The sequence below is a fragment of the Acomys minous genome, assembly GCF_964271855.1.
Source record: "Acomys minous genome assembly, chromosome: 2".
Taxonomy (NCBI): Eukaryota; Metazoa; Chordata; class Mammalia; order Rodentia; family Muridae; genus Acomys; species Acomys minous.
Genome location: NC_140484.1, coordinates 16,521,825 through 16,535,042, shown reverse-complemented (window position 1 = coordinate 16,535,042; position 13,218 = coordinate 16,521,825). Strand labels below are relative to the sequence as shown.

Sequence of the window (13,218 nt, the reverse complement as noted above, 5' to 3'; positions counted from 1 at the left end):
CCATGCAACCTCTACGTGCCTCACCGAGTCTTCCTGACCTGGTAGGCAACCCCCACTGCTGGATTGGGTTTTCTCTTCCAGAGAAAGCGCCGAAGCGCCCCTGTGGCAGGGTGGGGGCTGGGTGGAGGACCAGCGGGGGATGGGTGAGAAGCCAAGAGGCAGAAAAAGAAGGGAGGAGGGGGAGGAGGAGCCGGGGGCAGAGGGAACAGCAGATTGTACAGAGCCAATGAGAACAGCAGGACGAGGTGGTACCAAATTCCCATCGGCCAATGACTAGCCAGAGTTTACGAAAGCCTCATTAGCATCGCCCCCCTCCGCCTGGCTAGGGATGGGACAATGCGGTGTTAGTGTCTGCAGTATTCCGACTCTTGGACACTGGTGGCTGCAAGCTGCGTTTTTGGCGTCCTCTCACACTTCCTATCCTTGTCTCCGCCTGCGGCTGCCTTGGCTAGCCAGTTTTTGATTTTTAATCTGGTCACTGATCAATAAACCGAACCTAAGGAAGTACAGGACACGATTACCCCACTGCCAGCACTGGCCCGGGGCTTGTACAGCCCAGCGGGCTGCAGAAACTTAGTCACTGCACCCTCAGTCCCTGAGATCTGAAGCTCGTTGCACGTTCTCATCCTTGGGAACGTGATCCCAGCATCCGACGCCAAGATGCCGGCCCACATACTGCAAGAGGTGAGCTCCCCCAAATGGCCCCTCCCTCTCAGGTTGGCGGGTGCAGATTGGACTTGTAGATGGGTGGCTGGTTGGGGGTTGGAGAGAGTTCAGAGCAGCACTGAGCAGTTAGCCATCATTCTGCGTTGCTCTTCTGGGGGGGGGGGGGCAATTAACCAGATTTATACTGAGCGCAGTTGATCTCCTAACTTGTGTTTCTTAATCTTAAAGTAAAACTAAAGCCTGACCTTTTTTTCGATACGGACAGGTCTTCCTTTGTGAGTTGCTAAGGGTGCTGCTGATAATAAAACATCTCTCCAAGCCCCTACAGCCTAAGATTTATTCCCGCCAGCGTGCACATTTCAGGAAACTTCCCCTTGTTCCACTTTGTGGTACCCTCCACAGTCATGCAACCTTTGGCACTGGGGGATGGCCGGTATTGCCGCGTTCCTGCAGGTAACCTTAGCTAGGAGTACCCCCTGCTGCCCCCACGCGTCTGCAGTCCTAATTCCCCACCCCCTCTCCTTGCAGATCTCTGGCTCTTACTCGACCACCACCACAATCACAGCGCCCCCTTCTGGGGGACAGCAGAACGGAGAAGAGAAGTTTGACAAGAACCCTCACCACTGGGGAGCAGATGTTCGCCCTGAAATAAAAGATGACTTATATGACCCCAGCTACCAGGATGAGGAGGGGCCCCCGCCCAAGCTGGAGTACGTGTGGAGGAACATCATCCTTATGGCCCTGCTACACGTGGGAGCCCTGTATGGGATCACACTGGTACCCTCCTGCAAGGTCTACACCTGCCTCTTTGGTGAGTAGTTCCCCCCTTGTCTGGAGCCAGTGCCTCCGGTCGCTCCTTCTCTTTAAAGAGGTGGCCTCTGACCCAAGGCAGGGGTATTTTCTTTTTGGTTCCTGATGGACCAGCTGGGCTGGGAAAAGAGCCTAGTGGTATTAGAATGGTTGCGGGGGTGGAGTGGGGGGGGGCGGGGACGACGTCTGAGTTTTGAGAGTCTCCTAACATTTGATGCTGAAGTCTCTTGACAAGCTTTTCTGTATGAGTCACTTGATGGCACCTGTCCCAGCCCTGCCCAAGAAACATTAGAAGAACAAAGAGCAAGACCACAGGCCTCAAGGACACCTGTTGAGGCCAGTGAGGGGACAGAGCCACGGGATACTATTTACGAGGAGAGAGCAGGGTGGGGGGGGGGTTGTAAGCTCAACTCTTAGGACCTCCCTGCCTGGCGGGACCAGGCTGGTTTGCCTGTAGGATGCCGAAGAGGCTTTTGTATATCTCAGTTGAAAGGTATATACCAGTTAAATGGTACTGGGCACTAGGATTTGGCACAAGCCCATGAGCAAACCATTCTTAGAATTAAGTAAGGTTGCAGGAGTATTTCTCCTTCTATTTAGCCCCCTGCTGCTCTTCTCCTGTACCCACATAGTGCTGTGGCCCCTTCCCCTTCAAACATAGCTAAAATGCCTCCTTGGCTGGGAATAGAGCCTGGAGTGGCCCTGAACTAACTGTTGCCACTAGAGTGTGCCACCCTGGTACTGACCTGCCTAACTGAGCTCCTCAGGGATCCATGGGTATTGGTTGGAGGCAGTGCTGCCCCCTAGATAGGCACGTGTTCTTTGCAGGAGGATTCACAGCTAAACCCTGAACCCGGAAGGAGGAAGTGGAGGTCTGTGATGGGGGAGGGGGGCCTTGCTGCTCTCTGAGGGGCTACGAGCAAGGGGTTCTTCTTGGCAATGGGAGGTTTTCTGGAGCAGCGTCTGAGTGTAGGTACTAATGGAAGGGCTGGTTGTCCAAGTGTTAGCTGCCTCTACCTCGGTCTTAGATCCTACAGGCGATGAGATATGGTTCTTGACAGTTTTCCTGATACCAGACATTTCTTTCTTTTCTTTCTTTTTTGGGTTTTATTTTGTGTTTTTTTTTTCCAAGACAAGGTTTCTCTGTGTAGCCCTGGATGTCCAGGAACTCTCTGTAGACCAGGCTGGCCTCAAACTCACAGAGATCCACCTGTCTCTGCCTCCCGGGTGCTGGGATTACAGGCATGCACCACCATCTTTGCCAAAAGTGGGAATGAATGCTTCTTTAGATTGGCTGTGTGCCCTGCCGGCCTTGTTTGGCTGCTTTAAGAGTCTTCTGCACCTCTGTGGATTCTAACTCCAGAGCAGAAGTGATGTCTCTGGCAACACTGTAAGAACCTAAAGCTCCCCCAGCCCGTTTCTGAAGTTAAAACTATGAGATGTTTCCTACCCACTATTGTAGGTGCTTTTCTCTGGGAGACAGAGGAGGGATCTAAGTTTCCCGATTGCTAGGCTGAGAGGTGAATTGAAAGAGAGCTTCACTGCCCGCCTGAGTTCTTGTGTCTCTGGGTTTTGTGTGTGGTCGAACACTCAAACCCCACGCCACTCTTGGTAACATCTGTGCTTTTGGACCCAGTTTTCCTGGGTCACCCCCAGCAAGAAACGTTTGGGTGTTTTGTTTGTTTGTTTCTTTGCTTTTTTGTGCTCAGCTCAGGGCTTTTGCTCTGCCCAAAGCCCTTCAGTGATGCAGGGCTCTGGTTACCCTAGGATTTTTCCAGTTACCGGGATGAAAGTCTTTTATCCCATGGCCAGAACTTAGTATGCTGTCTTGCTCTCCTGGGATCATGTAGGAGGGACGGAAGTGGGGTGGGGGGAAGGGGAGAAGGAAGAGAGAGGGTTCTTATCTCTGCAGAAGGACACAGAGCAGTTTGTACAGTGTGTGCTGTCTCCAATAGCAACTAAATTCTGCAGCCTGTGAAGGCCCTTCCTGGCGTTCCTTGGGAGGGAACCAGTATTAGCCACTTTTACCAAGGCCCCAGTCCCTGCTCCCTAGTTCTGCTAATGGAGGGGGCAGATGGGTACCCTGCCTCTCCTTCTGAGTTAAGACATCACGACTGGCAGTTCCTGAGCTTGCATGTCTCAAGGACAGGGAAGCAACGCTCATCTGCCAGCTTTGAGCACAGTGCGGTGCGTCAATCTCACAGTCAGGGCGAGAGTCTAAATAGCTGGGAGTGTGGCCAAGGAGAGACATGGGAACTGGGCACACAGATCTCGGGGGGGGCTGGATGGTAGAACTGAAATAAGGAGTGGGGACCGGAAAACTTACCTTCTTCAAATAGCACGGAGATTATGAGAAGGTTAGCATCCTCAGCAGTGTCTGAGCAGCTACGCAAATGACTTGTCTTCTATGCTGCCACGGTGTTGAAATACTTTTGTACCTCTGGTAAAAAAAAAAGCCTTGGGTATGGGTAGCCATTTGGTGTGTCACCGTTTTGGCTTCTCCAACTAGTCATTGCCCAGATTGTTCTGGCTGGTGCATCAAAAATGCCCTTGGGTTTGGGCTGCAGGTTGAGGAAGTGCCGTTTCCTGACCAGACTATCGTAGAGGACAGTTAGAGGTCAGAGAAGGAAGACAGGCCCTGGGATGATGCCCTTACAGACAGACTCCTGATGACCAATGGCACAGCTTGGTAAAGATCTATGAAGTGTCACAGACTAAGGCATCCTAGGGCTTCAGAGAAAACTAGACCTTTACCCAGAGGCTAACGGAGCAGCTGGCTGGTGCTGGGAGGCAGTCTGCGGCACACTTCCCTTATGGAACTGGTCTGATGGTTGATGGCCCAACTTTCTTGTCCTACAGCATACTTGTACTATGTAATCAGTGCCCTGGGCATCACAGCCGGGGCTCACCGCCTGTGGAGCCACCGAACTTACAAGGCCAGGCTGCCCCTGAGGCTCTTCCTTATCATCGCCAACACCATGGCTTTCCAGGTAAGAAGCTGGTGCTGTGGCTGTACCTCCTTCCATCACCCTTTCCGGTCCCTGGTGGTCCCGTGGGGTGCAGACTCAGTGCTGGAGTCCAGATACCCGTAGACTCACTGGGAAGGGAAATAAGAAAAGATCCCTGAAGCGCTGGGTCGGGTTTCATCTTGAGGTCCCCTGTGGTGTCACAATAACATGCCCGTTGTGGGTCTGCAGTATAAAAGATGGGGCACAGGAGCCGGGTACTGACTCTGGCTTCTGAGATCATAAGTAAACAGTACACAGGTGCATTAGACTCCACCGCAGTGGGAGAGAAGGTGGTGTGTGTCAGACTCTGAGGCTCTGTTGTTTTAGAACAAACACTAACCATTTAGATTAGCTCCCTAATGGGCTGGGCGTGGTGGTGCACGCCTTTAATCCCAGCACTCAGGAGGCAGAGGCAGGCAGATCGCTGTGAGTTCCAGGCCAGCCTGGTCTACAAAGAGAGTTCAGGACAGAGAAACCCTGTCTCGGGGGGTGGGGAGGGGGAGATTAGCTCCTCAGTCCTCACAGTGGTTTGAGGTAGTGGACAGATGACAGATGCCTAGAGATTGACTCGATCGACACTACAGTTCCATGCGAGCCTATGGTGGGAAGTCAGACATCTTGTAGAATGTCCAAGCAACAGTTTAAAACGGTAGAGAATTGGGAGGAGGCTTGCGTGGTTCCAAAGCTTTAAGGACATAGGACAGCCAATGTTGGGTTTAATTTGCAGTAAGAGGAAATAGGAAACCAAATTAGTCCCCTCTGCTCTGTCAAGATTTGACGTGCTCACCAGATTCTCCCGGTCATCTCCGGCCTAGCAACTTTACCTTTAAAAGATTCCTCACATTCCTGGGGGGAAGAGACAGTGGTGTGCTCCTGGAGCTGTGGCACGACCCAGAGGCTCTTAGAAATGTGCTATGGCCCTGAGTTCCGTGCTGGCCTTGATACTGGGCAGGAAGGCCCGACACTCAGTGAAGGCGTTAGAATGGAGTTTCTCTACTGTTTTTACAGAGAAACATCCTAGGGTCCGAGGCCATTTGCCTCAAACTCTGGGAGCCAGAAAATAATAAGACTCCCCTTGCACCCTGTCCCATAGTTAACTGGTTAAAAGCTGCCATGCAGATCATCAAAATGGCTCAGTGGGTAAAGATGCCTTCGGTGCCGGACTGACAACCTGGGCTTGATCCTTAGTGCCTGTGGTAAGGAAGGGGGAAACTAGTTCCTAAAAGTTGTCTTCTGACCGTACAAGGGCCGTGGCATGTATGCACCTGTATTCACACACGCATGTGCACACGCACACGCACACAGTTAACTTAAAACAAAACAAAACCCAAATGACAACATCTTACTCACTAATGAAACGTGAGGACTGACTCACCCACACACCACCTTTTGTACAGGAAGTGCCATGCTATTCCTGAGCTCTGGGACTTTAAGTTGTTTTTCTGTGTGTGCCTCTAACGCAAGTGTGGCGCAGAGGACCGCTCCTCAGCTGCACTTAAGCATTTTTTTTTAAACTGTGTCTTGAGGGTTTTGTGAGTTGGGCTGAGAGTCTTGTACCATCTAGGCTCTTGTAATCCCCCCGTCCATCCCCCGTCCCCCCCCGTCCCCCCCCCTGTCCCCAAGGCGTCTCTTCTTAATCCTTGGGCTCCTCTTTCCCGTCCTTCCAGAATGATGTGTACGAATGGGCCCGAGATCACCGCGCCCACCACAAGTTCTCAGAGACACACGCCGACCCTCACAACTCCCGGCGTGGCTTCTTCTTCTCTCACGTGGGTTGGCTGCTGGTGCGCAAACACCCGGCTGTCAAAGAGAAGGGCGGAAAACTGGACATGTCTGACCTGAAAGCTGAGAAGCTGGTGATGTTCCAGCGGAGGTGAGTTGGGGAGGGTGGCAGCTGATGATGTGGCCCTGGGTCTGTACGGTTTATATACTCTTTGCATTTTTAAACTAAGGAATTATGAACTAAAAGCCGTGACTTGCTGGGCCTACATGTTCGGATCCTTTAAAAACCCATTTTTTAATGTCCTATAGGCCCCAGAGGTAAACTACTTTCTCTTTATGTTGTCTTATTGGACTCAGCTAACTGCAAAACAAACCCTGTTTATTTCCCTAGTGGGGGGAAAAGAGAGAGCTGAGTGTAATGGAGAACCTTGCCTTGAAGTAGTAGGTAGTAGCCCTACTAGGGGGCCGAGCCAAGTGATAGTCACCACGCGAGTCAGGCTATGTCTGTACCGGACAAATTGGAAGAGCAGGGAGATTGCTTGCTGAAGAGGAAGGCTTTAGGAGAAAGTGGTGGTGTCGAATCTGTAGCTGCACGGAGGCGTCCCGCGTGTTCCTGAGAGGGATTGTGTGCAGACAGAACGCCGAGTGTTCCAGGAATGAGGCCCGCCTGCTTGAAGTAACCGGCTGTGAGAGAGAAAAAGGACAAAGACAGGGTGCCTGCCGACGCCCTTCCTACGCGCAGGCTTCCTTAGCTAAGTTAGCAGCAGAATTCCTAAAGGCGTCTCCAGCGGCAGAAGGGGTGCTTACTCTTCGGAGGGGCACAAGTTACGTGGTAGGAAGGACCTATGCCGAGGAAGCAAGGAGTAGGTGCAGGGACCTTCCTAGGACGTGACAGGGAGATGACGCTATTGAAGGTCGCAGAGAGACAATTCTTTCAGCATATCTGTGGCCTTGGCCACGTGATGGGGATGGCCCGTGTTGCAATAGGACCATGAGGCCTCCAGTCGGGGCAGGGTCACTCGGGGTTCTGGCATGGGCCCTGCAGAGCCAGGGATGCTGGTGGCAGGAAAGGGAGGCGTGACACCACGCGTCGCATTGAGACTTGCAGTGGTCATGAGAGAGAGACACAAAGGCAGGTGGATGGCAGCCCAGGAAGCAACTGTGGTAGTAGAATCCTCTCTTGCATCCGCATTACCCCATCTAAACAGTGAGACGACAGCGTTTGCTCTCAAATTTTCCACCACGTTCTTTCGGGCTGGTTCCTTTTATTCTTTACTTATGGGATAGGGGAAAAAACAGGCCTGGCTGTAGGGAGTGGATAGTCCAGGAAGTGGGAGAGTCCTTGCTCCATATTCAGTGTGTGGTCTCTCCGTAGGTACTACAAGCCCGGCCTCCTGCTCATGTGTTTCATCCTGCCCACGCTGGTGCCCTGGTATTGCTGGGGGGAAACGTTTCTGAACAGCTTGTGCGTGAGCACCTTCCTGCGGTACGCCGTGGTGCTCAACGCCACCTGGCTGGTGAACAGTGCCGCCCACCTCTACGGATATCGCCCCTATGACAAGAACATCAGCTCTCGGGAGAATATCCTGGTTTCGATGGGAGCTGTGGGTAAGTCCCCACCATGATCACCACATCTGGTGGTTTGCTGCTGGAGGTGCTTGACCAGGACTCAAAGAAATCTGATATTTGTTTATTCCCCATTAGGAGACCAGGGGTATAATTTTATTAGGGAATCCTTTTGAAAGCCCAGAACTTCTGTGGAAAGGGTGAAAGTTGGACTATAATAGGCCTTTTTGAGGTCTCCATTTTTTAGCTCTCTCTGGCAGGTCTGTAGTCTCACTCAGGGCAGAGGATCATAACTAGAAAAGCAGGGTTGTCTCCATGAATGTTTTTGTGTGTGTGTGTGTGTGTTTATTTAGCCATGCCACATAAAAGGTAAGAATGACTAACTTAGCACAGCACATTTCAAGTATATCACACTGATAGCACTTTTATTTCTGTAGTGTTCTTGGACGCGATGCCTGCATGGTGCCTTCTCACGTCCTGCCACCTCTTTCCCCTTTTTCTTTTGTTTTTCTGTGAACCCAGTGCCGGTGGTCAGGATGAATGGACATGTACCTCTGCTCTCTGCCCACATTTTCCTGTTCTTTTTCCAAGAACCACTTGACAAAGGCCTTGAGTTAGTTTTCCCTACGCAGACCTATGGCCTTTTTTTTTTTGGGTCTCAGTGATAAGAGCCATTGGTCATCTAATGACACTGTTCAGGTTGGCACCCATCTTTGTATAATGCTTATTAGCTTAGGCTGTTATTAAAAGCAGATTTTTCTGGCTTGGCATGGTGTTTCAACAGGTAAAGGCTCTTGCCTGCCAAACTGACCGGACTGAATTTGATCCCCAGGGACCCTCATAGTGGAAGGAGAGAGCCGACTTTCGCAAGCTGTCCTCTGACCTTCACGTGCATGCTATAGCATACCTGTGCATATACACATGCAAATACTGAAAGTGACTTTAAAATATTTTTCTTTGTATAACTTACATATGTCCCTCTTTTCAGAGACCTACCATTACAAACGTTCTTTCATTTATATTTGAAATAAATTACCTATACTCTTAGAAATGGAATAATTTGGACAAGGTGTATAAATCCGATACTATAAATGGAGCTATGGTGCCTTGGAGGGTGTCTGTTTGCTCAGAGTAAAAGATGATGGATTTGTGCAGTCACTCACCTGCAGTCTTGAATCTCCACAGTTTGAGGAACCCACTGGTTAAGGGGTGTTCAAAGAGGATGAAGCAGCAATCGCTGAGCCCCTAACACTCTCCTTGCTTCTGTTCCAGGCGAGGGCTTCCACAACTACCATCACGCCTTCCCCTATGACTACTCCGCTAGTGAGTACCGCTGGCACGTCAACTTCACCACGTTCTTCATCGACTGCATGGCTGCCCTCGGCCTGGCTTACGACCGGAAGAGAGTGTCCAAGGCTGCCGTCTTAGCCAGGATTAAAAGAACTGGAGACGGGAGCTTCAAGAGTGGCTGAGTCTGGGGTCTTCCAGTTTCTGATCCGAAAGCCAGCTTGGCAGAGGCTTAATGTTCTGTTAGTTAACTACTGACGCTAAAACGACGAAGTTAACCCATCCTGGTACAGTATTGTAAAATGGACAAGACCGAAAGTCAACAGCTCTTCCTTTTGATGCTAAGCTCATCTTCCCTTCTTTTTTCCCGTTGTCATTTCCTTTGCTTTGTCCCCGTTGACCTCGTTTTTTTCATTGCCTCCCAAGCCAGCAGCTGCTCAGCCATAAGTCAGCGCTCACCCTCCACAGTATACCAACTTTTCAAGGGTCTAAAGTGAAGTTTGTGCCCCAACCCCCAACTCTTAAGCTGTCCTGAGTCAGATACCAGAAAAATCTTCAGAGATTTCTCCTGTTATTTTTAGCCCAGGCTTTGCCAGATGGGATGGAAAAATAGTTTCTCTTGGCGGAGAACTTGCAAAGCAGGTCAGTCTTAAGGGGCCAAACTCCACGAGCAGGCTGTGATTCATCAAAGACGTGGGGCAGGGGGAATCTCTTGTGATCAGGCTTGGAGCCTTCCCACACAACATGCCTCCTCTCCTAATTCTGAGTAGGTCACAGCCATGGGACCTGATGGCACAAGAATACAGTAACAACACACATCAATATCTCAGTGTAGTTTTTTAGATTGAGATTTAAAAAAAAAAATAATAAAACAAAAAACAATTTGTAGGAAAAGTGGTCTCTCCTGAAGAGGGGTTTTCTTTTCCTTTAATAACAGGGACATAGGGCCAGGCATTTGGGAGGCAGAGGCAGATGGATTTCTGAGTTCAAGGCCAGCCAGAGCTAGATAGTGAGACCTTGTCTCATATAAACAATATCATAACAGGAACATGCAGAGCAAGAGGTTTTCAGGTGAAGCATGTTTGGTGTCGGTGAGGTCAGCCCCTAGCAGTTTTGAGCATTCTGTGAACCGCACCCCCAACTTTTTAATTCCTGCCCTTACATCCTCACAAATGCTGGTCCTTCCCTTAAGTGAAGGACGGCTCTGGCGTTTCCATACGTCCAGCGATGGGATGATCTCAAGAGCTGAACTTAGGTTGCAGTCTGAGAAAAAGATGCTGTTTGAGCAGTGGATGGAGAAATCGGAAGACACTGAGCAGCTCCTAATTCCCAAAAGAAAGCTTCTGGGACCCCACTGCTAGGGGGCTTCTTCACAAAGTTTTGGGGTGCTCTAATGGAAGCAGGTTAGATATTAGCTCTCTATAGTCCCACTTCTCTGCAGAGGGGCTTTCCCCACAGTATTGACCTGTGCCTCACCAGCTCTGTGACCATCCAGCCTAAATACAGGACTGCCTGGGATACATGGCCAAATCCTAGCTCTACAACATCTGCCTCTTTGCCCCTACCCACTTTGTGTGTTCTGGGGTAGTTTTCTTTCTTTCTTTCTTTCTTGTTTGTTTCTCCTCTTTTTGACATTTAGTCTTGCGCTGGGTAGCGACGTCCTACATCTTTACAGGCAGTAAAGCTGTGTAGTCCCAGCAGCTTCCTTGCGTAGAGATGTAACCTGTATCCGTAGCAAGTGGAGCTTGCCTGTCCCTTTTCCTGTGGTGTTCAGATTCTCCATCTCTAGCCCCCAGGCTTCCGACACTTGGGAAACTTTAAAGAAAAAGTTTGGCAAATGTCCTGGAAACATCTCTGGCTCAGAGAGGCTCTTTGTCTTACTAGTCACTCCGAAACAGATGGTCCTGTTGTGCTCGTGTGCCGATTAGAGAGCCAGCCTGGGTTTCTTTTCGTTTCTCTTTTCTTTTTTTATTATTATTTTTGCCTCCGGTGTGAGTCAGGGCAGAGCATGCTCAGTGCTCCCTGCAGTCAGCAAAGCTCCTTGGGCTAAATCAGTACTCCTGGGTGACTCTGGTGCTTGCAGCAGAAGGCTGGTGCAGAGCAAGGGCGAGGCAAGCTCTTGTTCTGAAGTGCCTCGGTGTGAGTCCCTTCTACCCGGAGCCACCATCTGCCGCGAAGCTCCAGCGAAGAGATCTGAGATGCCATGAACTTTGCGTAAAAGATTTTGTTCAGCAAACTACTTGGCATATCTGACTGCCCCTCCCCCTCAGCTCAGTCAGCTGTATTAAGATTGGCTGGGTAGTAAACCAAATACTATATATACTGCTGAGCCCCTGGTGGTTGGAGCTGGCAGTCTTCCTGTGCTAGTTGAATAGAGGCTTCAGGACCTCTGTGCACCCACGTGAAAGCAGCCTTTTCCTTTAGCTGTTGATTAAAATAGAATTCTTGGATGATTCCAGTATATTAGCTGACCTATGGCCCTGTTCCTTGGAAATGCCTTTTGGGTGATTTGAGTTCCGCTGGTAACTGGGTACCCACTTAATATGTGAAAAATAAAAGCAACTTTTCTCTTCTGAGCCTGCCCCGTGGATCTGAACCATGTATGGCTGAGGACCCTACTATAGATACCACCTGTCAGTGAGGGCATGCCAGCTCACTAAGGAACACTACTTTGAAGATTTTTAAAGCTCAAATCAAGCGTCACATTAATAAGAAACTAAGATCTGATAGAGCGACTCTTCTTTAACAGTCCCTGCCTTGCGGACACATTTGACTTGGGTGCCTTACCTCTTTCCTAACCAGTGTTGCTTTGTAGCCTGCTTCCTCTGTATTCCTTAAAAGTGGAGAGCCTGTCAGTGTGGCAGGATGTAGGCTGGCCTGGTTGGAGGGTTAGCTGTACACTGACTTGGCAGTATTCCCTTTGGGGGCTTCATTTTGTGAACTGTTCTTCGGGCTTTTTGGATGAAATGCCCATAGCTGAGGGATGGTGGAAGTCATTTTGAGCGTCTGTGATTTGTAGGCTTTGCTATTTGTTTGAAGATTGGAAAGCTGGTTGTAGTGTTTAAAGTGAAAGCTTTTCTTCGTGGTTGGCTAGGACCCCGAATGTCTCCTTTAGTTGAAATAGATTAAGTAGAAAGAAAAGTTAAGCAAGTGTTAGCCATGTTATTGCTGGTGGTGCAGGCCAGGGCCTCCTTCCACCCTCAGTTTTTTTTTTTTTATAACAGCCCCACTCTTGACAATAAAAATTCACTCCTTGGATAAGGATGTTAATGAGGGAAGAGCCCTTCCGGTCTAATCAGCTTAACGGACCCAGCTGTCAACACTGTTGCATTGGGGATTAAGTTTCCAACCCGTGACTTAACTGGACAAACCATAGCACTGGATAATGTCACTTAACAATAATGTGACTCAGTATTACTTCTGTGAAACTGGGATGGTAATCCTGACCTACCTCAGCAGGTAGGTTTGAGCATGACCAAATATAACATCTTTGGGCATCCTCAGCAGAGGAATCTTTTTAAGTCCTGCACATTTTTATAGTAACTGTCCACCATGGACTTGACATGTGCCTATGTCCCAGATGACATTGTTAATCTACATTCTTTTCAGAGACTGAATGGATGCGTTAGATAGTGTATACTCATTGCTATGAAAACATGCAGGACTCCCATTTCCTTCCTTGGGTGGGATTTTTTCCTTTATTATGTGCAACAGTAGTTATTTGTAATCTAATAATTTTCATTAATACCAACTCTGAAAGTATTTCTACTCATCTGAGGTTGTGTTTGTTCATAATAAAATGAAATGGATCTGACTGCAATATTTGTCATAGTGTGTTGGCTGTGATCTAGTCCCCTGGGACTTGTCTGATTCCCCACCTCCACATCCCCTCCCCCCATGTGTTTAACTTATAAAGAGAGAAAAAGATGAAAATCAGTGGTGGCCCACACCTTTGATCCCAGCACTCAGGAGGCAGAGACAGGCCGACCTCTTGAGTTTGACAACAGCCAGGGCTACACAGAGAAACCCTGGCTTGAAAATGAAAAGAATCCGAAGCTGCAGCGTTTGAATTATACCCTAGTGACCTGCCCTGCCTTTTGTAGGTGTAATATGAGGTTCATTTCCGGCAACAGGAAACTAGTAGTCGGCATTAAATCAA

General features: G+C 49.5%; 1 protein-coding gene across 1 annotated transcript; it reads left to right on the top strand.

The window, feature by feature from the left end:
- Positions 1–324: 324 nt before the first annotated feature.
- LOC311587071 (stearoyl-CoA desaturase 2) lies at positions 325–12,879 on the top strand. The gene is made up of 6 exons (XM_084763523.1): positions 325–684; positions 1,195–1,477; positions 4,336–4,466; positions 6,152–6,357; positions 7,582–7,814; positions 9,045–12,879. The coding sequence occupies exons 1-6, from the start codon at positions 661–663 to the stop codon at positions 9,242–9,244; spliced, it is 1,077 nt and encodes a 358-aa protein (XP_084619649.1). The 5' UTR covers positions 325–660; the 3' UTR covers positions 9,245–12,879.
- Positions 12,880–13,218: the final 339 nt, after the last annotated feature.